A 24,796-nucleotide genomic window follows, 5' to 3' on the forward strand; every position below is an offset into this window, starting at 1 on the left:
ATGAAAGTAGCAATAGTATGGGTTTTTTTTTTTTTTTTTTTGGTTATGTATAACAAGGATTTCTAACACTTGAGTTATATGAGGGGTAGAGAGCTTGTTTTGTCTTGAATAGCATTGGAATCTCCAGCTCTCCAGTGAATGAGTGAACAAGTGAGAAGGTGTCTTAGTTTTCTCTTCTGTTGTGATAAAATACTCTGACAAAAGCAACCTAAAAGAGAAAGGGTTTATTTGGGCTTACAGCTCTCAAGGGACAGAATCCATCATGATGGTGAAAGCAGGGCACCAGACCATGAGGCCAGTTGATGAGTTTGTCTCAGCTTTCAGGAAACAAGACATAGAGCAGGGTATAAAACCTCAAAGCCCTCCCCCCAACCCCCAAGTGACTGTTTCCTCTAGTAAGTCTCCACTTCCTCTAGATCCCATAACGTTCCAAAAAGCACCACCAGATGGCAACAAAATGATGAAACATAGGAGCCAAGGGGAAACATTGCACATTAACAACCACAACAGCAAGTGTTCTTGTAGAGATTTAGAATTGACAATTCGAACTATCCTGGTCAGTATCCTTTTCCTGTTTTTCATATTGTAATTTATGAGATCAAGCATAGAATTTAGTGAATTGAAAATAGATGAAATGACACAGAAAGAATGCTGGTCTTAAGATGCAATGATCTGGTCTTCAACTCCTTTGTGTTAGTTTCCTACTTTATAAAACGCAGTTCAGATGAGATAAAATGAAAAGACTTAATACAAACAACCCCTGGTTTATAATGCTTTACTGTTTTCTTATTTTTCAGTAGTGTGAAAGTCACATACATTTAGTTGCATCTGCACTTCAAGTCATCTTCCTGTGTTGCTCACATATTCTGAAATTCTATTTCATTTCCAGGCAGGGGCAAAAGGTTGCAGCTCCCAGTATTCATGTGATCATGCCACCAAGCAACTGATACTCTCTATATAGCAATGACTTTCTGAACAATGTGATAGTCAGTAGATCAGGATGTTTTAAACACATGGTGAGTATATCAGGTTATAAGTCCACTATAAAAGCACATCTGTATTTAAAAGTTAGATGATTCCAGATCTTGACGAGGGCATGATAGTAGTTTTATTAGTTACAATTATAAATTGTCACGACCCCAGGTTTCACAGGAAATACATCACTTTTAACAACATGAAATTTTAGTAGTACAAAAGTCAGAAGAAATTAGAAATGTGATGGATACATTCAGATGCCTCAGTGGAATTTTAAGCAAAACAAAACAAATTTAATTTAGTAAAAATATATTCCCAGGATTTCCAACCAAGAACATCTTAGGTCTAGTCTTTTCCAACGTGTTGACCTGTTTTTCAAAATACGCAAAATTTACCTGCATCTAACCAGAGTGTACAACCGTGAAAATCGTAGCTACGTAAAGACCCCAGGGTGAGAGCCAGTAGAACTGAAGTACTATAGTTTGGACTGGATTGATTTTACATCTATGTGTGTATAGAGAAGGAAGCAACTACAGAATTAGACTTTGAAGATTTGTATTCTTTACACAGAATCTATTCCTACAGGATTCCAGGTCCAGTGTCTGTCTACTCAGTGAACTGCAACCACCTCACTGACCATAATATAAACGTATAGGATCATTTGGTCTGAATTTTGTAAGGTCTGAATATTTTCACTAGTTAGCAATGCAGTGCATATATTAGGAAGCTGTAGTACTACAAACAACTTAAAGGGTGAGGGCTTTATTTCTTATAATTTCCTCCTTTTATTCATACAGCTCTGTTGAAGTCAATGTGGTAAATAAAGATCCAAGAAGTGACAATTCCATGTCTCAGTAGCTGAAACAACCCTTTGTGTAAACCACCCAGACTGTGTTCATTACAAATAGCATCAGGCATTTTAAAAGCAGTTTCTCAAAATCTGGATTGTATTTAAATCTGGATTGTATTTTGGAACGATTTGGAATGTTCCAGCATTTAACATCTGGTACCCATTGCTTCACTGCTGTGACTAAACATGCATTTATCTCTTCCTTACCTCCTCCTGTCCTTCAAAGTCAAGATATTTTTTCTGAAGTATAAGATAGGTTAAGAAAGTGGCTTTGTGATTTTTTTCATGAATCTGCACCAATGATAATTTTATATTACCAGACAGATATTTTACACTCTATATTATATATACTAGTAGTTTTTAACTACTAGAATCTCAAAATGAAATGTAAATAAGATGCATATATTTTTATTTATTTAAAAAAAACTAGCTACAAAAGCTTCCTCTTCATCTTGGTAAACAAAATATTGCCCACTTCAGAGGATCCTATTCTGTATAATATTAATTTAAAAAGGAATATAACAAAATACATTAGCATGCCTAGTTGTAATTATAACAATGCAACTAATGGCTTAATCTTTTGAATTGCTTACATATATATACAACCTATAAGCTATCTTGGAAATGTATTTTTCTGAGGTCTATTAAAATAATGTCTAATTTCAGAATTACAGGGTACTTGATTTTAAGTAAAAGAAGTAGAAAATGAAGGTCGTATATAATTTTTCAGAGCTCATGTATAGTAAAGTGCTCATCATGATAGGAAAGTTGCAGTCACTGGCTTCATGACAGTTCTTTCTCAGGAGTTAACTCAAGGGTTGCTTTTCCTGGCATGGATTTTTCACAGGTCAGACAGGAAGCATCACTCCTAGGGCCACATCAGTACACAAAACTTCTCCTGCATCTAATCACTGATTTCAGCCAGAAAGCACAACTGTGCTATTTATATAATCCTTCATTTTTGTGTAAAACATTGAAGTTTGGTGTACAGGTGTGCAGGTGCACACAGCCATGAATAAATCATGCCTCTTTCGACATTTTCATAGTGTCCTTAAGTAGCAACTTTGGATTTCTTTTTGCTTAACCTTAGGCAAACAAATTCATGCTTTAAAATTGAATTTAAAGAGCAACTAATCTTTTTTAAAGTCTCTAATATCTTTTAGAAAGTATTTTGTTGCCCTACTTAAAAAAGAAAACTTTATACTAAATCAAAGTCACAAGAACTTTATAAAGCTACTTTAATGCACTTAGTAGTAGTATAAGCTGTTTCTTTCATAATAGAATTCTATTTCTGGTTTGGGGAGCAGGTATCGTATTCAGCCAGCTGGATTATTTTGTTGTAGAACTCTTTATTTTGTTGTAGATATTGCTCAGTAATAGATGTAACCATATATATGATTATCATATCATATAAATGATGTATATAATATATGTTATATATTATATATATTGAGTATATCAAATCTTTCAAAGTAACACATTTTTTAAAATGTCATTAGGATTTTATGGGAAATGAAAATCTACTGTAATTGTAAGAGTAACCACTAAAAATCAAACAAAATTAGAAGTCTCACTGTCCCATTATCTTAAACACACTCTGCTTATCAGTCATAGTCATCGTGGCTTTACTTCTAGGATATCACTGTTGTCCTCATTAAACTAAACTTGGCATAGCCGAGCACTGCATTGATTTGCACTGTGCTAAAGCCCTCAAAGTTATCAGAGTTCCTGATAAACAGCAACTATTTGATAATGCTGACCAAGTAAACATGCCAGACGTTTTGGTCTTCATAAAATATTCTCTATTGAGTTGTTACCTCCAAAGACTTTCATTTTCCTTCCTTCCTTCTGAGCACCTGCCTGGGTTCACTTCATCTCCACATCTGTCCCACTTTCTCTATGTTAATCCAATAATACCTTGACTGAATAGGCCTAAAGTTTTGGAGGACAGCTCTCAGAGGAGTAGCCGAATTTGAAGCATAATGCCCTACCATGATGTTATAGCTAATGCAATCCTCCGCACCTTGTCTGAATACAAACTGGCCACTAAAACTACTTAAATCTTGGCTCTGAAGTAGAATGAACACTGCCCATGTACCTTCTAAATCAGAGCGATCCAAAAATGTTTCTTCATTAAAGCCTCATCAGTCATCATTTATGACAGCTTTAAAACCATTACACTTTCATAATGCTTAATCAAAACAAAAAAAAGTACAAATAATGAATTTTGACTCTTCATTCTTCTCTCCCAGGATCATGTCTATGTAAGCTCTTCATGTTGAAAAGCTGTTAAATATATAAATGTGAGTCAGAGAAGTCTGAGTCCCTCCAGGTCCCTTGTTTACATCATTCTTTTGTACTCAAGGAGCATACAGTGTAATCAGTAGGAACAGACCTTGGAACCACGTTGTCTGTTTGAACCCCCTTGACCACTTGCTAGCAGTGTTTACTCTTTGTGTTGCATTAAATCATGATATAGAAATCATTTAAATGGTCATGTGCATCATGAAATACACACTTAGTAAGTTTTGGATATTATTAATATCTTGTGTTTTCCTTTTAATTAAAAAGGTATTTAAAATGGATCCCTATAAAGACTTCTAACTGCTTGTTATTTTTCTGTGTAATTAGTTTATTCTTTGACTTATACATGTATGTATAATCTGTATTGTACTCATACTGTATAAACTGCAGGATATATTATGTATATGTAAACATGTTTATGTGAAAATTAAAAAATGTGAAAAATATGTTTAAGGCAGAGTACAGAAAAAATATTACAATAAAGTGAAAAACCTTACTGTTAGATCCACTCTCTTGGTGATGTGAAATGAAAATATATCTTTTCAAAAGATCTCTACCTCTAAGTGTATAATCAGAGCTGAGGCTGTTTTACTTTGCAGTTTTTGTTGGTAGTATGTCTACAATTTTTCTTTACACATCAATGAAATTGTCCTATTGGGAAGCAAGATTTGTCTTCAAAACGTGATACACTGTTCATATGGTTTGGAGGTTTCTTGCTTTCTGGTTTGAAGCTGCAGTGTCGGTTTTATGAGGTAGTCAATAAGCAACTTGCCAAGAAATGTTGCTTATTTTCTTAAGCATACGTCATCTTCCCAAGGTAGTTGGCAGGCACATACCCTTTCTGACCTTGAGCTTCAGCTAACCACCACTCTTTGTTTCCACTTAGATCACAGAATCTAAGTATATGGACTCGCTGGTACTCTTGAAGGCTGAGTTCGTGGTCACTCCGTGCTTGGAAAGCATGGACTGCATAGAAAATCTAGACCAAAAACAAAGACATGGTTGGTGGCAGAACCTAAGACTGTGGAGAAACTTAACACGTTTTCACCTTTAAGAAGCACTGCTAAGGTGTTCTTGCTTTTGACAGTCACACAGGCCAGCTCTTCCTGGTGGATTGGATAAGATATGGCTGAGATAGGAAAGGAAATGAGCATTTGTTTTTTATCAGACGAAGTGTAGATTCTCCACACTTGAAGGCAATTTGGCAGTTTCTGTAAAAATACTTTTGATGGTTAACCCTTTGAATCAATCTCTTCAGAATCTCTTCCACTTGGAGCTGGAGAGATAGCTCAGTGGTTAAGAGCACTGACTGCTCTTCCAGAGGTCCTGAGTGCAAATCCCAGCAACTACATGGTGACTCACAACCATCAATAATGGGATTGGATGCCCTCTTCTGGTGTGTCTGAAGACAGCAACAGTGTACTCATATACATAAAATAAATAAATAATTCTTAGAAAAAAAGAATCTCTTCCATGGAAACAGAAAAACTGACAGACAGATGATGTCTGTACAACAATATTTCCGTATTTATAGCAAAAAGTGGGAGAGACGTGGGAATGTACAGAAGGGTTAGAAAGAGTGAATTGAAGACAATCTTACTAAGTAAACTTGTAGTCATTTAAGTGGAACTTTATGAGAATAACAATATAGAAAATATTCATTTAAATATTTTTTGAAATATAAAATTATAGGCTGGGAGATGGCTTTGTGGTCGAGGTTATGTTTAATCTCTGCAAAGGACCCAGTTGAGGTCTCAGTACCCACTCACGAGTTTCACAACTTGCTGCCAGAACTCAAAATCCAGGGTATCCAGTGCCCTCTTCTGACCCCGTGGATAGCAAGGTCCTAACAAGCACACAGATACACATGTATAAATTTAGATAAATAATAGACACCTAGAATTACTAAATAATCTCTTGGATTGGTAGGACTATAAGTCATCTTCACTGTTCCTTCTAAGTTCTTTAATTTTCTAAATCTTTATAATCACACTGAATAAAATCTACAACTTTACAAAATTAACTGACCTTGAAGAAACTAATAAAATATATTTCAATTAAAATTTTCTGTGACCTCAGAAAAATACTTGATGGTTATTAGATAAGTTGGAAGACCTCAAATTGCTGTTTAATTCACCTTCCAGTAAAATCATAAGACTTCTAATTAAAAAAAAAGTTTCCTTATGAAAGAAAATTAAGCATCTAACCAAAAACATTTATATAATCATTTAATCAAACTTTGCAAAATACATTATCGGAAACCTTACAACTCAGCTGAAGAAATAACAAATACTGGTAAGACAAAGCAACAAGCCCACAGAACTACCAAGAACACCAAACTACACATAAACACATGAAGATAGATTCTTGGAAATGATTACTTTGTTTGAAAGTAAAGAAGAGAGCAGAATGGGGGAGCTATAAATTACTAATTAAATTTCAGCTGTAATAAATACTTTTTTTTTTGCAAAGCCTGTGATAATTCATGTCAAATGGGCTATAACCTTAATAACTCTTTCAGCTGAGAGTTAGAAACACTCCTAACCACTGTGCTACCCAGTGCTGCTAGGACCCACGTCCCAGCAGCTAACTCCCAGTCCTGGGCTTGATCCCTTCCTTTTAGGGTTTTAGAAAGCACACTCTTGTTCTAAGAAGGGGATGCACAGTGTATGCCTGGAGAAAGGGTCTGGAGCCTCTCAAACATGACAATGCTGAATAGAGCCACATGATTAGTGCATGCTTAATTTGGTTTGCAAAATAATACAGGAGTGTGTGTGCTAAATTAGAGTCCCCAAAGAATCTATAGGAGCTGGAATCAGCAGCTGTAGCCATCTTTGTAATTTGGACCAATAATAAATATGCTGTGTCAGTGTGGGCATGGATTTTTCAGAAGGATGGCTTAGCTACTGTCCCATTCCTCAACACCCGTGCAGTCTTTCACTTTGGCACAAATTTCCTCAAAGGAAAAATAAACTTCGATTAGATATGTCTATTATTATTATTCTTATATGTGTTTTATTGATGTTTTTTGAGACAGAGTCTTACTATGCAACCTTTGGCTGACCTGAAGTCACTATGTAGACCAGAATCACCTTGAACTCATAGAGATCTACTTGCCTCTGAGTCTAAAGTGTTGGAATTAAAAGTGTGACACCATGCCTGGATTAAAATATATATTTGAAACAAATATACATTCTCATGAGACCATACATTTAAAATTGAAACTTATATAACACTTTTAGATTTTCATTTTTTCTTTTTCTTTTTTTTGAATGATATTTTTTATTAGGTATTTTCTTCATTTACATTTCCAATGCTATCCCAAAAGTCCCCCATACCCTCCCCCCACCACTCCCCTACCCACCCACTCCCACTTCTTGGCCCTGGCGTTCCCCTGTACTGAGGCATATAAAGTTTGCAAGACCAATTGGCCTCTCTTTCCACTGATGGCTGACTAGGCCATCTTCTGATACATATGCAGCTAGAGACATGAGCTTTGGGGGTTACTGGTTAGTTCATATTGTTGTTCTACCTATAGGGTTGCAGTTCCCTCTAGCTCCTTGGGTACTTTCTCTAGCTCCTCCATTGGAGGCCCTGTGATCCATCTAATAGCTGACTGTGAGCATCCACTTCTGTGTTTGCCAGGCCCTGGCATAGCCTCACAAGAGACAGCTATATCAGGGTCCTTCCAGCAAAATCTTGCTAGTATATGCAACGGTGTCAGCGTTTGGAAGCTGATTATGGGATGGAATCCTGGGTATGGCAGTCTCTAGATGGTCCATCCTTTCGTCTCAGCTCCAAACTTTGTCTCTGTAACTCCTTCCATGGGTGTTTTGTTCCCAAATCTAAGAAGGGGCAAAGTATCCACACTTTGGTCTTCGTTCTTCTTGAGTTTCATGTGTTTTGTAAATTGTATCTTATATCTTGGGTATTCTAAGTTTCTGGGCTAATATTCACTTATCAGTGAGTACATATCATGTGAGTTCTTGTACTTTCCAGTTCTCACATAGCATGCTAACTAAAGGCATACCTTATATACTCAAAATGGCATGAAGTCTGCTTTGAGAGAAGAGTAGTGTCTCTGGTCTTCTAGTTCTTTTTATTTCCTTTGTTGTTAGAAGAAAAATGAGAAGTTTTCAAGTTGTCGTGAATTGAAGAGCTGAGAAACTTCTCATTTTCAAACCTCAGTCTACACTTTTCTAACTTTAAAGGTGCATATGCTTTTTATCAGAAACATTAAAATATTATTAATATGAATCATAATCATGCATTCCTTTTTTCTCTTGCTATCTTTATAATGTTTCACTGTTTGCTCCTTTGCCCACTGTAAATCTGCATTTCATTTCATGTATGATAACCTGGCCATACAGCTCTCCACGCATTTGATTTAACATCACCTATATCATGGCTTAACCACAGATTATTACCCATAAGCATCACACTGTCCCCTGTGGCACCATTACCACCTCTGCAGTCTCTTACTCTGTATATTCCTGCATTTAATTTTTATTTCATAACTTCATTGCATTGTACAATCTCATTTTATTGATTTTATCCCAATTCTCCAGATATGGACAATAAAACTCATAATGTATTTTAATTTTCCTTTCCAAAACTAAATAGCTTTTAAACCAGCATTTACTATATTAGTTCTAAAGCCAACGTGATTACATTGCATGAAAAAATACCCACTCTGTTCTCTCACCCTATAGAAGCAAGCTTTTATTTTCTTCATTCAATGATTATTTATTTTCAACAATAAATAAATTTTTACGAAGTAATCTGGGGGTTTAATAGAAATATTTTAAGAGGTTTAAACATGAGGGTTAAGAAAAGAGCATTTCTCAGACTCTAAAACACACCTGAGAACCTAGGTATGGATTCCCTGATAGAGTTTTCCATTGTTGATTTTATATATATATATATATATATATATATATATATATATATATATATGAATGAATGATTTGGATGAATTTGAAGCTATTATCATATAAGGACAGGGTGCCTCCAGAAGCACTTTTGATATGGTCATAACTGATAAGAACAAAGGAAGACCATAGGCATGCTGGGAGGAAGGGTATCTTCGGTGTAAACAAGTAGTTTTAAGGGAAAAGTTTCAGAAGTAAGCAAAGAAAGTTAAGTAAGTGCTGTAAGTGTCTTTTATTCTTTTTTCTTCTCCATCTGTCCTCCCTCACTTTGTCTTTGTTCTGAGATAGTAATAAAAATGAAATTGTATATTGCCCTTCAGAGCATTGTAAAACATCTTTCCATATCAAATAGTCTCTTAATCTTCATTTTAATAAATTACTTAAATACCTTAGGATTAGTTCATTATATTGTTGGTGAACTTGCAAACACACAGCATACTCAACATGTGGTATCATTATCATAAGTGATTATAAAATATAAAGGCAAAGACCAGATCATAAACTTGAAAACCAACAACAAACTTGTCTAACAATGTGCTTTCAATTGCATGTTATAGAAAAGGCCACATACAAAGAAGCACATTTCCAAAATAATTGAGGAAACTCTCTGGGGTAGTGTGGATGAAAATGCCCTCCCCAGCCCATAGGTTTGAATAATAGGTCTCCAGTTAGTGGAATTGTTTGGGAAGGACTAGGAGGTGTGTTCTTGTTAGAGGAGGTTTTTCACAAAAGCCCATGCCATTCCCACTTAGGGTGGTGTAATGGCTAATTTGTGTCAACTTGACACTGGCTGGAGTTATCACAGAGAAAGGAGCTTCAGTTGAGGAAATGCCTCCATGAGATCCAGCTGTAAGGCATTTTTCTTAATTAGTGATCAAGGGAGAAAGGCCCCTTATGGGTGGGACCATCCCTGGGCTGGTAGTCTTGGGTTCTATAAGAGAGCAGGCTGAGCAAGCTAGGGGAAGCAAGCCAGTAAAGAACATCCCTCCATGGCCTTTGCATCAGCTCCTGCTTCCTGACCTGCTTGAGTTCCAGTCATGACATCCTTTGGTGATTAACAGCAATGTGGAAAGTATAAACTGAATAAACCCTTTTCTCCTCAACTTGTTTCTTGGTCATGATGTTTGTGCAGGAATAGAAACCCTGACTAAGACAGGTGGTCACGGGCTCTAACATTTTAAAAGTGTAAGCTGCAAATAAACTCTTTCCTCCATAAGTTGCCTAGGTCATGGTATATTATCACAGCAACAGAAAAGTAATGAGACACCCTCCAAAGCCATTCTCAGCTCGCCTTGGTCCTTCAGGTCATTAACCAATCTCCAGTGGTCTATACCTCAGTGATTCCCAAAGTCTCAGGGATTCCCCTGAATATCAGGTAGAAGCCAAGTCTGCCCATCCACCTGCCCTTGTCAGGGTTCACTTGAATCCTCAGCAAGACTACAGGACGGCCCACAACTCCCCTTAGGATGCACTTCTGCAAGTCTGGAGGAGGGGAAGACAGTATCACCACTACAGGAAAGAGCAGAGCAAGAAACAGTGGCACCAAGCAATGCCCAGCCACTCAGTGCAGACTACAGCTGATTTCGTTTAAAAGTTTAAATAGCAATGCAAAAACTTCTATTGGGGCACATCAGATATGAGATTTGACAAAGATATAATTTTCAACCATTTTCAGTCACTTATCTGGGCCTCTACGCTATATCATTCTCTTAAACTGTGACCCATAAATAAAAGTATTCACAGACGACCTGAGAGTTGGTGGAGTAGAAACACCAGCCTGTGGCAAACAGGAAACTCCACTCCTTTCTCCTTAGTTCCAAGGATGAAGAGCAGCTGCATTAGAAGACTGACAACCACCAGCCCATACACCTTTGTTGTCAGTGGTAAAGCATGAAAGAACTTGCTCCCTCCTGCCTCTGACTTTCTCTTCCTCCACCTGCTGGAGTCCCCACAGGCGTCATTTCTCTTTGCTATAATGAATTGGGGCATACTCTAAGCTTGCAAAGGGGAAGACTCTCAATGTGAACAAAGTCATTTTAATCTAAGGGAAGTTATCAGAGATCCCATGTGACCACTGATCCAAAATGTGCTTCTCAATCCAATTTATTACTAATAATGCTAGTATTTATGCAAGGCCAGTTGTCTATGATAACTATGTTATCTGGTTTACAAACTCAGAGGAAACAGAGAACAAATCGGATTTTTAAAAGGTATTTTCTATTTTGAGAAGGAGAAAATTTCCTCCCTTCTTCTCCCCTCTTCTTAAAGAAAACATGTAGCATTTAATTCAGTTGAAAAATGATTTGGTATTTCCTCTAAAAGTAAAACGTATATTTACCATGGCAGGGTGCAAATCCATTCCTGGATGTCTGTTTAAGAGAAGTGAAGTCCATATCGACACACACACTAATGTCTATAGAGACATTATTCACAATAGCATCAAATGGACATTGCCCAAATGTATTAACTGGCAAATGGTTAAAAAGCTGTATCTACATCATAGAATACTGTTAGGTAGTAAAAAAAAAAAAAGATGCAAAATACATATATTTACAGCAGGGATGAATATTAAACACATGCTGAGAGAAAAAGCCAGCTACAAAACACCATATACACTTCTATCCCTGTGAAATATACAGAAAAGGTGTAGTAAAGAAATGGAAAATAGATTAGCGATTTCCAGAAGCTGGATGTTGGAAAAAGCAGGATTGCAAATGAATAAAAAGGATCTTTGGGCACGAAAGAAATGTTCTGAAATTGGTTTGCACAATTTATACTAAATATCCTGTAGCTATGCTAAAAGTTGCTGGATGTTACATTTAAAATAAGTGAATTCCCTACTACCTAAATAAGACTTAAATAATGCTATTTATAAAGGGCAGCATGGCAAACTCTGTAAAGATTCCCTTTATAACCTGTGACCCCTCAATATATTTATTAATTTTTCTTACAAATGTATTTATAAAAGTATAGAAAAGGAGATGAAGAATACTCCTGGTTTTACACTTTTAAACACAAAATATTTTCAGTATCTTTGCCTGGGTTAGTAATTATGTATATGACTTATTCTATAAAATGGGTGTGATGTTGGGAGCCGCGCCCACATTCGCCGTTACAAGATGGCGCTGACAGCTGTGTTCTAAGTGGTAAACAAATAATCTGCGCATATGCCGAGGGTGGTTCTCTACTCCATGTGCTCTGCCTTCCCCGTGACGTCAACTCGGCCGATGGGCTGCAGCCAATCAGGGAGTGACACGTCCGAGGCGAAGGAGAATGCTCCTTAAGAGGGACGGGGTTTCGTTTTCTCTCTCTCTTGCTTCTTGCTCTCTTGCTTCCTGCACCCTGGCTCCTGAAGATGTAAGAATAAAGCTTTGCCGCAGAAGATTCTGGTCTGTGGTGTTCTTCCTGGCCGGTCGTGAGAACGCGTCTAATAACAATTGGTGCCGAATTCCGGGACGAGAAAAAAACTCGGGACTGGCGCAAGGAAGATCCCTCATTCCAGAACCAGAACTGCGGGTCGCGGTAATAAAGGTTCCCGTAAAGCAGACTGTTAAGAAGGATTCAACTGTATGAATTCAGAACTTTTCAGCTGGGGAACGAGAGTACCAGTGAGTACAGCTTTACGAGGTAAGTCTGATCTTGAACTTTCTAACGAAATTCAAGACAGTCTATCAGAAGTAAAGTGGAATATGTTTGGCCTTGAATTTTTTCTGGTGTTAGGAGCCCTTTTGTTCCTTTTCACATGTTATCAAGTGATTAAGATAGGGCTGAAAATTCTAGAGGAAATTCAGGACAAGCTATCAGAAGTAAAGTGGGGAGAGAGAGTAGGAGCAAAGAGAAAATATGGTACACAAAATAAGTATACAGGCCTTTCCAAGGGTCTTGAACCCGAGGAAAAGTTAAGGTTAGGTAGGAATACCTGGAGAGAGATTAGAAGAAAAAGAGGAAAAAGGGAAAAGAAAAAAGATCGATTAGCGGAGGTCTCTAGGAGATACTCGTCACTAGATGAGCTCAGGAAGCCAGCTCTTAGTAGTTCTGAAGCAGATGAAGAATTCTCCTCTGAGGAAACAGACTGGGAGGAAGAAGCAGCCCATTACCAGCCAGCTAATTGGTCAAGAAAAAAGCCAAAAGCGGCTGGCGAAGGCCAGTTTGCTGATTGGCCTCAGGGCAGTCGGCTTCAAGGTCCGCCCTATGCGGAGTCCCCGCCCTGCGTAGTGCGTCAGCCCTGCGCAGAGAGGCAGTGCGCAGACTCATTCATTCCCAGAGAGGAACAAAGGAAAATACAACAGGCATTTCCGGTCTTTGAAGGAGCCGAGGGTGGGCGTGTCCACGCTCCGGTAGAATACTTACAAATTAAAGAAATTGCCGAGTCGGTTCGTAAATACGGAACCAATGCTAATTTTACCTTGGTGCAGTTAGACAGGCTCGCTGGCATGGCACTAACTCCTGCTGACTGGCAAACGGTTGTAAAAGCCGCTCTCCCTAGTATGGGCAAATATATGGAATGGAGAGCGCTTTGGCACGAAGCTGCACAAGCGCAGGCCCGAGCAAACGCAGCTGCTTTGACTCCAGAGCAGAGAGATTGGACTTTTGACTTGTTAACGGGTCAGGGAGCTTATTCTGCTGATCAGACAAACTACCATTGGGGAGCTTATGCCCAGATTTCTTCCACGGCTATTAGGGCCTGGAAGGCGCTCTCTCGAGCAGGTGAAACCACTGGTCAGTTAACAAAGATAATCCAGGGACCTCAGGAATCCTTCTCAGATTTTGTGGCCAGAATGACAGAGGCAGCAGAGCGTATTTTTGGAGAGTCAGAGCAAGCTGCGCCTCTGATAGAACAGCTAATCTATGAGCAAGCCACAAAGGAGTGCCGAGCGGCCATAGCCCCAAGAAAGAACAAAGGCTTACAAGACTGGCTCAGGGTCTGTCGAGAGCTTGGGGGACCTCTCACCAATGCAGGCTTAGCGGCCGCCATCCTCCAATCTCAGAACCGCTCCATGAGCAGAAATGATCAGAGGACATGTTTTAATTGCGGAAAGCCTGGGCATTTTAAGAAAGATTGCAGAGCTCCAGAGGAACAGGGAGGGACTCTCACTCTTTGCTCTAAGTGTGGCAAGGGTTATCATAGAGCTGACCAGTGTCGCTCTGTGAGGGATATAAAGGGCAGAGTCCTTCCCCCACCTGATAGTCAATCAACTGATGTGCCAAAAAACGGGTCATCGGGCCCTCGGTCCCAGGGCCCTCAAAGATATGGGAACCGGTTTGTCAGGACCCAGGAAGCAGTCAGAGAGGCGACCCAGGAAGACCCACAAGGGTGGACCTGCGTGCCGCCTCCGACTTCCTATTAATGCCTCAAATGAGTATTCAGCCGGTGCCAGTGGAGCCTATACCATCCTTGCCCCCGGGAACCATGGGCCTTATTCTCGGCCGGGGTTCACTCACCTTGCAGGGCTTAGTAGTCCACCCTGGAGTTATGGATTGTCAACATTCCCCTGAAATACAGGTCCTGTGCTCAAGCCCAAAAGGCGTTTTTTCTATTAGTAAAGGAGATAGGATAGCTCAGCTGCTGCTCCTCCCTGATAATACCAGGGAGAAATTTGCAGGACCTGAGATAAAGAAAATGGGCTCCTCAGGAAATGATTCTGCCTATTTGGTTGTATCTTTAAATGATAGACCTAAGCTCCGCCTTAAGATCAACGGAAAAGAGTTTGAAGGCATCCTTGATACCGGAGCAGATAAAAGTATAATTTCTACACATTGGTGGCCCAAAGCATGGCCCACCACAGAGTCATCTCATTCATTACAGGGCCTAGGATATCAATCATGTCCCACTATAAGCTCCGTTGCCTTGACGTGGGAATCCTCTGAAGGACAGCAAGGGAAATTCATACCTTATGTGCTCCCACTCCCGGTTAACCTCTGGGGAAGGGATATTATGCAGCATTTGGGCCTTATTTTGTCCAATGAAAACGCCCCATCGGGAGGGTATTCAGCTAAAGCAAAAAATATCATGGCAAAGATGGGTTATAAAGAAGGAAAAGGGTTAGGACATCAAGAACAGGGAAGGATAGAGCCCATCTCACCTAATGGAAACCAAGACAGACAGGGTCTGGGTTTTCCTTAGCGGCCATTGGGGCAGCACGACCCATACCATGGAAAACAGGGGACCCAGTGTGGGTTCCTCAATGGCACCTATCCTCTGAAAAACTAGAAGCTGTGATTCAACTGGTAGAGGAACAATTAAAACTAGGCCATATTGAACCCTCTACCTCACCTTGGAATACTCCAATTTTTGTAATTAAGAAAAAGTCAGGAAAGTGGAGACTGCTCCATGACCTCAGAGCCATTAATGAGCAAATGAACTTATTTGGCCCAGTACAGAGGGGTCTCCCTGTACTTTCCGCCTTACCACGTGGCTGGAATTTAATTATTATAGATATTAAAGATTGTTTCTTTTCTATACCTTTGTGTCCAAGAGATAGGCCCAGATTTGCCTTTACCATCCCCTCTATTAATCACATGGAACCTGATAAGAGGTATCAATGGAAGGTCTTACCACAGGGAATGTCCAATAGTCCTACTATGTGTCAACTTTATGTGCAAGAAGCTCTTTTGCCAGTGAGGGAACAATTCCCCTCTTTAATTTTGCTCCTTTACATGGATGACATCCTCCTGTGCCATAAAGACCTTACCATGCTACAAAAGGCATATCCTTTTCTACTTAAAACTTTAAGTCAGTGGGGTTTACAGATAGCCACAGAAAAGGTCCAAATTTCTGATACAGGACAATTCTTGGGCTCTGTGGTGTCCCCAGATAAGATTGTGCCCCAAAAGGTAGAGATAAGAAGAGATCACCTCCATACCTTAAATGATTTTCAAAAGCTGTTGGGAGATATTAATTGGCTCAGACCTTTTTTAAAGATTCCTTCCGCTGAGTTAAGGCCTTTGTTTAGTATTTTAGAAGGAGATCCTCATATCTCCTCCCCTAGGACTCTTACTCTAGCTGCTAACCAGGCCTTACAAAAGGTGGAAAAAGCCTTACAGAATGCACAATTACAACGTATTGAGGATTCGCAACCTTTCAGTTTGTGTGTCTTTAAGACAGCACAATTGCCAACTGCAGTTTTGTGGCAGAATGGGCCATTGTTGTGGATCCATCCAAACGTATCCCCAGCTAAAATAATAGATTGGTATCCTGATGCAATTGCACAGCTTGCCCTTAAAGGTCTAAAAGCAGCAATCACCCACTTTGGGCAAAGTCCATATCTTTTAATTGTACCTTATACCGCTGCACAGGTTCAAACCTTGGCAGCCACATCTAATGATTGGGCAGTTTTAGTTACCTCCTTTTCAGGAAAAATAGATAACCATTATCCAAAGCATCCAATCTTACAGTTTGCCCAAAATCAATCTGTTGTGTTTCCACAAATAACAGTAAGAAACCCACTTAAAAATGGGATTGTGGTATATACTGATGGATCAAAAACTGGCATAGGTGCCTATGTGGCTAATGGTAAAGTGGTATCCAAACAGTATAATGAAAATTCACCTCAAGTGGTAGAATGTTTAGTGGTCTTAGAAGTTTTAAAAACCTTTTTAAAACCCCTTAATATTGTGTCAGATTCCTGTTATGTGGTTAATGCAGTAAATCTTTTAGAAGTGGCTGGAGTGATTAAGCCTTCCAGTAGAGTTGCCAATATTTTTCAGCAGATACAATTAGTTTTGTTATCTAGAAGATCTCCTGTTTATATTACTCATGTTAGAGCCCACTCAGGCCTACCTGGCCCCATGGCTCTGGGAAATGATTTGGCAGATAAGGCCACTAAAGTGGTGGCTGCTGCCCTATCATCCCCGGTAGAGGCTGCAAGAAATTTTCATAACAATTTTCATGTGACGGCTGAAACATTACGCAGTCGTTTCTCCTTGACAAGAAAAGAAGCCCGTGACATTGTTACTCAATGTCAAAGCTGCTGTGAGTTCTTGCCAGTTCCTCATGTGGGAATTAACCCACGCGGTATTCGACCTCTACAGGTCTGGCAAATGGATGTTACACATGTTTCTTCCTTTGGAAAACTTCAATATCTCCATGTGTCCATTGACACATGTTCTGGCATCATGTTTGCCTCTCCGTTAACCGGAGAAAAAGCCTCACATGTGATTCAACATTGTCTTGAGGCATGGAGTGCTTGGGGGAAACCCAGACTCCTTAAGACTGATAATGGACCAGCTTATACGTCTCAAAAATTCCAACAGTTCTGCCGTCAGATGGACGTAACCCACCTGACTGGACTTCCATACAACCCTCAAGGACAGGGTATTGTTGAGCGTGCGCATCGCACCCTCAAAGCCTATCTTATAAAACAGAAGAGGGGAACTTTTGAGGAGACTGTACCCCGAGCACCAAGAGTGTCTGTGTCTTTGGCACTCTTTACACTCAATTTTTTAAATATTGATGCTCATGGCCATACTGCGGCTGAACGTCATTGTTCAGAGCCAGATAGGCCCAATGAGATGGTTAAATGGAAAAATGTCCTTGATAATAAATGGTATGGCCCGGATCCTATTTTGATAAGATCCAGGGGAGCTATCTGTGTTTTCCCACAGAATGAAGACAACCCATTTTGGGTACCAGAAAGACTCACCCGAAAAATCCAGACTGACCAAGGAAATACTAATGTCCCTCGTCTTGGTGATGTCCAGGGTGTCAATAATAAAGAGAGAGCAGCGTTGGGGGATAATGTCGACATTTCCACTCCCAATGATGGTGATGTATAATGCTCAAGTATTCTCCTGCTTTTTTACCACTAACTAGGAACTGGGTTTGGCCTTAATTCAGACAGCCTTGGCTCTGTCTGGACAGGTCCAGATGACTGACACCATTAACACTTTGTCAGCCTCAGTGACTACAGTCATAGATGAACAGGCCTCAGCTAATGTCAAGATACAGAGAGGTCTCATGCTGGTTAATCAACTCATAGATCTTGTCCAGATACAACTAGATGTATTATGACAAATAACTCAGCAGGGATGTGAACAAAAGTTTCCGGGATTGTGTGTTATTTCCATTCAGTATGTTAAATTTACTAGGACAGCTAATTTGTCAAAAAGTCTTTTTCAGTATATGTTACAGAATTGGATGGCTGAATTTGAACAGATCCTTCGGGAATTGAGACTTCAGGTCAACTCCACGCGCTTGGACCTGTCGCTGACCAAAGGATTACCCAATTGGATCTCCTCAGCATTTTCTTTCTTTAAAAAATGGGTGGGATTAATATTATTTGGAGATACACTTTGCTGTGGATTAGTGTTGCTTCTTTGATTGGTCTGTAAGCTTAAGGCCTAAACTAGGAGAGACAAGGTGGTTATTGCCCAGGCGCTTGCAGGACTAGAACATGGAGCTCCCCCTGATATATGATATATCTATGCTTAGGCAATAGGTCGCTGGCCACTCAGCTCTTATATCCCATGAGGCTAGACTCATTGCACGGGATAGAGTGAGTGTGCTTCAGCAGCCCGAGAGAGTTGCACGGCTAAGCACTGCAATGGAAAGGCTCTGCGGCATATATGAGCCTATTCTAGGGAGACATGTCATCTTTCATGAAGGTTCAGTGTCCTAGTTCCCTTCCCCCAGGCAAAACGACACGGGAACAGGTCAGGGTTGCTCTGGGTAAAAGCCTGTGAGCCTAAGAGCTAATCCTGTACATGGCTCCTTTACCTACACACTGGGGATTTGACCTCTATCTCCACTCTCATTAATATGGGTGGCCTATTTGCTCTTATTAAAAGGATAGGGGGAGATGTTGGGAGCCGCGCCCACATTCGCCGTTACAAGATGGCGCTGACAGCTGTGTTCTAAGTGGTAAACAAATAATCTGCGCATATGCCGAGGGTGGTTCTCTACTCCATGTGCTCTGCCTTCCCCGTGACGTCAACTCGGCCGATGGGCTGCAGCCAATCAGGGAGTGACACGTCCGAGGCGAAGGAGAATGCTCCTTAAGAGGGACGGGGTTTCGTTTTCTCTCTCTCTTGCTTCTTGCTCTCTTGCTTCCTGCACCCTGGCTCCTGAAGATGTAAGAATAAAGCTTTGCCGCAGAAGATTCTGGTCTGTGGTGTTCTTCCTGGCCGGTCGTGAGAACGCGTCTAATAACAGTGTGACAGTATATGTTCATAGTTATATCACTTAGGAGGCTGTATCATGAGATTTTGCCTCGGCAAAACTATAAAAATTTAAAGATATATTTCAGAGAATTATTTTAAGGAATAAATTAGCTATATAAATAGAGTGGTGTTTAAGTGTTAAAAAGGTAATGTCTATAATATGTTTTTTGTGTATATATATTTATATGTGCATAAAATATATCTGAAAGACATGATGTCTTTGAGGAATAACACTAAAGGGGAAAATAATAAAGAACTTAAATTTAGTTTATGCATATCATTCCATTTCTACCTTCTGAAAATAAAAAAATGTATTACCCCAACGGAAAAGAAATTTAGGCTAATGAAAATTACTGTGTTAAAAAGGTGGAAAATTAGGTGGTCACTACTTGGAGATTAATAGTTGAAAACGCTGAAACTTTATGAGGTAGCAAAAATGAGCCTTACATTATAATTAGCTTACTGATTTATGAAGGGGCTACATCAGTGATCTTTGCATTGGCGCAACTAGCAAAAGGCAAGTGGGAATGCTTTCGTGGTTAGCAGATGGCATTAATAAGTGTCCAAGTCTTCCCCAGTTTAATGAAGACATTGCTTCTAAAGCAGTGGTCCTCAACCTCCCTAATGATGCAACCCTTTAATACAGTTCCTCGTGTGGTGACCCACCCAATTATGTAACTATTTTTGTTGCTACTTCATGACTTACTTTGCTTCTGTTATGAACCGGAGTGTAAAATATTTGAGTTTTCCAATGGTCTTAGGCAACCCCTGTAAAAGGACCATTTGACTCCCACAAAGGGTTGTGACCCACAGCTTGAGAAACACTGTTCTAGCTGATTCAGCAATAACTTCCTACCTGAAATTGATGATCACAACTCAGCTGCCTTTTTCCAGTGGCAGAGCATTAAAAAAGAAATTTCTGATTACCCTGAATTTTTACCAGTAGTGACCGCTATGATTGGTTGCCTATTCTATGTCAAGAGTTTAGCGCGTACATCATTTCTAGTCAAAAAAACTCTACAGTATAAGGGTTTTCTTTTCTCTTTTCCCTTCCCTCCCCTCCCCTCCCCTCCCTCCCTTCCCCTCCCCTCCCCTCTCCTTTCTTTTTCTGTTTTGGAGGAATAGGGTTTAGAGAATTAAATTCTTTGCTCAACAGTCCTCAGATGGTATGTGCTAATTGACCTAGATCTTCTCAATGTCAAAGCTGTCAGTTTCCCTATCCATTTTTTATCTCGATGTGACAAGTTAGAGATCCGTTCATTTGAGTGGCCAAGCATCTTTTTACATCAAGGCTTAAAGTCTTACCTGCTCATCTACCTCTTGAAAATTATCAGCATCAGCACCATTTGTTTCAAACTTCCCACAAGAGCCACTAAGAGATGAGCTGCTGTCGCTTATGCTGACTCTGTCACCAGCTGGCCGGCAAGACACAAAGAGACTGATGTTCTCGAAATCGTCGTCACAGAATCTGTTGTCTGCATCCACCTTCTGCCCTTTTCCTGGGTTGTGGGGCTTTAGGAAGGAGGAGTACACGTAGCCTTTTACACCTGGTAGAAAGAAAGAGAGCACCAGGGTTATGTGAGGGTACCATGCCCAAACACGCAGAGACTCCTGGGAAGTAAGAGTGGTTAGTCTGTGGGAAAAGAAACTTACATCCGGTGTCCACAAACCACCTGCTTGTACTCCCCAGGGGATCCTTCTGTTCCAGGACAGCTACCAACTCCCCTTCTAGAAGATTGATGTCATGTTCTTGGGTGGCATTACACTTGCGCTTAGCGCGGTAGAGTTCCTCTGCTCCATATGTGGACAGAAGTTTGGAGCGGTGAGCGTCAGTTTGATGTGGCACTTCTGGCTGAGAAAAGTAAAAGTCCTGATTCAGATGGACGTACAGTGACACCCTCATTGAGTCTATAAAGATTTTCCTTTAGAGAATTATTTCATTATAGAAGTTATATATACCAATCTGGATACATGACAAGGTGGATGCTTGGGTTGGGCTGCTAGTATATTCAGCTGAGATTTTCAGTTTAAAAATCTCGAGTAAGCACATGAGGGCAGTGTTGTAGAAAAGAAGGAAAATGCAATCAGGCATAAGAATTCGGAGGCTCAGGGGCTGGCGAGGAGGCGGCACAGAGGATAAAGGCAGCTGTCCCAAAGCCTGATGCCTTGAGGTCAATCTCCAGACCCACAGAGCCGAAGGAGAGTACCAGTCCCAGAAGTTATCCTCTGACTTCTAAACGTATTCCTCTGTGCACGTGTGTGTGTGTGTGTGTGTGTGTGTGTGTATACAAGCAGATACACACAATAAATAAATAAATTACATTGAAATTTTAACAACAGGTTTAAAGATGACAGTTATTCCAACAACTCCTAACTGTTGAGTGATATTTTATTATTTTGTATTTAATTTCTTACATAGTAAGTACCTTGTAATTTTAATTCAGTAAATTGCCTATGTGCATCTTTTTCTGAGTAAACAAGGCAGGAGTCACAAAGGGGTGCTTTCCAAACTCTGGTATTAAGTGACTTTGAAAAAAAAAGTCACTGTATCTCTGTAGGCTGGAAATGGAGTGGGTTGGAAATGGGGGGCTACACCGTATGATTTGTCTCTTTAAAACCCTAGTCAGCAAATCTGAGTATCCGCTGTGTTTCAAGCATGTTTTGGAATGTTAGGGAACTGTCATGGATAAAACAGGAACAAACATCACTTTCCTACGGAGTTTATAATGTAAAAGGTAGAAACAGTAAAATGAGCAGCGTGTAATTTACATGGTGCAGACAGTACAGGGATCCATGTGCTACAATCTGGACAAGGCAAAGAGATGATGTTTTCACTGCCAGGGACCGTGCTAAACTCACCAGAATCTGTGCAGGCTTCTTCTTTTCAAAGCTAAGTTTCCTCTCAATGAAGGTGGCACTGTTCTCCTTTACAAAAGTCAGGCTGTGAACCTCTTCCAGCACTCGACTCTGAATCTCTGAGATGCCCAAGACTGGCAGTGGCACCTGTGGGACAAACGGTGTGGTGTTTTCAGATAACCAATCACTCTGGGTATTGACTCTGCTGGGGTTGTGGTAATGGTGGTGATAGGGGTAAGACAGAGCCACAAGGAACATCAGGGCAACTCCATAGCTTCTAGAAAAATGGGCAATCTGATATTACAGAAGTCTCACAAAATGGTAGGAGTACTTTTTAAAGTTTCAATACTACATAGGAGAACAAAGCAGGAAAGAAGACAGAGCCGGGAGTAAATTTCTGGGAGCCATGGTGCTAGTAGCCTAGGTGGAACAGCGGGGGACAGTAGGGGTCGAGGGGACAGCAGGGAAGTACAGGGAATGAGGCTACAAGAGGTATGGTTAAGAGTAAGTGAATGTCTGCCTTGTATGTTTAACATGAACTATGTATGGAAGCTAGAAGCTAAAACCAAGCAGTGGTTGCAGGGTGGATAATAGGAGGGGAATGGAGGAATATTAGTGAAATGAAAGTAGAGAGGGGAAAGTTGGTTGAGGCAGGGGGATTTGAGCAGGACAGGCAAAGGCTTAAACATAATAAAGTAGCTACTTAGGACCTGTGTTCTTGCAATCCAAGTATATATATCAGAACATAGAATGTAGGTGATTTGGACAACAGAGAGACCATAGCAGAAGCTAAATGTTTAAGCAGGATAAAGGGCAGGTAGGTGGAGGAGAGAGAGTAAGGAATGGATTAACCAAAACTAAGGGTATATTAGGAAACCTTACAAAACCCCATTACTTTGTAAGCTAACTGAAAATACAATTTTTTAAAAGATGAGTTAGAGTGAAAGCTGCTCCCAGAAGACATGAATCATGAAATGAAAATCTCAGAGTTAGGTATGGACCCATCATCCCTTTGAGTTTTTGGTCAGAGAGACCCCAGAAACACCCAAGGCAATATAGGCTACTACCATTGCTCTTTGTGGCCTTTACTAGGTTCATGGTAAGGCTGTGTTCCTTGGACAAAGATACCATGGACTTTGGTTGCAGGACACAAACAAATAAATCTCGAATTGACCAGGAAATTCTTGACGGTTAGCTTTCATAACCCCAAGAGGTACATACAAGCTACTGTGAGGTCAAAGATATAACGGTGTTGCCCAGGACTGGACCCTCTACCACCTATGCCACAATACTGACTTGCCTAGCAAGATACACTTATTAGTGTAATAATGACAAGAGGGTTTATTAGGTAACCAGCCACTGTTTTGATCATAGTTAAGGCCTACTCCATAGAAGGAAAATCATGCCTATTACTGAAAACATGGTCAGAAAAACATGACTAGGAAAGTCATAGGCCTAAGTAGAAAACCTATTTATGTTTCACTAAGTAGTCACATAGTCAAGCTGCCTTCTAATTTTTATGTTTATATGTATAGATTTGTGCCCCCTTACAACCTTGGTGAGAGGAACTTCTTACTGTAAGGGTGGGTGTTAAACATGCAGAGATGTGTTACTATTCAAAGTGCTGAGAATGTGCAAGTATGATTGTGGATAAGACATCTGTATCAACCCTACCTACAGCCAGAGCTCAGAGAACATTGTGAAAAAGGGACTGGAAAGAATCTAAGAGCTTGAGAACGGGGAAGAATATTGTGAAATGCTGTTCTTGGGACATGACATTCCTGTTACACACATGGACTCACAGCATCTGTGGTTAACTACCGAGACATGCACAAGATCATGACAGTTAAACATTTCACTGTGGATTGGGGAGAGACTTCCAAAGCCCCTCTCCACCTTGGAAGCTATTAACAGAACAGAGGAGAGAGAGAGAGAGAGAGAGAGAGAGAGCAAGAGAGAGAGAGGTTTCTTTAGGAATGTGGCCACTGGTTGGTTTCTAGTGCCATAGCAGAGGACCCCATACCCATGCATATGTAGACATCAGTATTTGGACTCCACAGGTATAAACAAACAATAGTGCTCCAAGGTATTTATCTTCCAATCTGCCTTTCTTAGTAGCTATAGAAAACTATGTTGCCCCCTAAGTAAAGGTATAAAGCAATAATAATAATAATAATTAATAATAAAAAGAAGAAGGAGGAGGAGGAGAAGAAAGGAGAAGGAGAAGGAGAAAAAGAAGGAGAAGGAGAAGGAGAAAAAGAAGGAGAAGGAGAAGGAGAAGAAGAAGAGGAAGAGGAAGAGGAAGAAGAAGAGAAGAAAGAAGAAGAAGAGAAGAAGAAGAAGAAGAAGAAGAAGAAGAAGAAGAAGAAGAAGAAGAAGAAGAAGAAGAAGAAGAAGAAGAAGAAGAAGAAGAAAAGAAGAAAGACACATGGGATATGAATATTCCACATAGAAAAGTAAAAGAATTCTCCAGAGTAAGAGTAACCTCAGGATTAGAGTTCTTCATCAGATAAAAGGGAACCACCAGAGTGAAGCAGATCAGAAAACTCTGGGAAGAATTTCTGCAGGAAGACACAATTGATAGAAGTGTGTGTGTGTGTGTGTGTGTGTGTGTGTGTGAGAGAGAGAGAGAGACAGAGAGAGACAGAGAGAGAGAGAGAGAGAGAGAGACAGAGAGACAGAGAGACAGAGAAAGACAGAGATAGAGAGAGACAGAGAGAGA

At 40.1% G+C, this 24,796-nt stretch overlaps 1 protein-coding gene across 1 annotated transcript in view; it reads right to left on the reverse strand.

Moving 5' to 3' along the window:
• Positions 1-760: 760 nt before the first annotated feature.
• Positions 761-24,796, reverse strand: part of Arhgef38 (Rho guanine nucleotide exchange factor (GEF) 38) — a 122,672-nt gene continuing 98,636 nt past the window's right edge. The window contains exons 11-14 of the mRNA NM_001368752.1: positions 22,078-22,221; positions 20,872-21,070; positions 20,524-20,765; positions 761-5,108 (exon numbers count right to left, since the gene is read on the reverse strand). Coding sequence (NP_001355681.1) covers positions 4,923-5,108; positions 20,524-20,765; positions 20,872-21,070; positions 22,078-22,221 — 771 coding nt within the window. The 3' untranslated portion in view covers positions 761-4,922. The remainder of the gene's footprint in view (positions 5,109-20,523; positions 20,766-20,871; positions 21,071-22,077; positions 22,222-24,796) is intronic.

This window comes from Mus musculus, chromosome 3 (assembly GCF_000001635.26).
Source record: "Mus musculus strain C57BL/6J chromosome 3, GRCm38.p6 C57BL/6J".
Classification (NCBI taxonomy): Eukaryota; Metazoa; Chordata; class Mammalia; order Rodentia; family Muridae; genus Mus; species Mus musculus.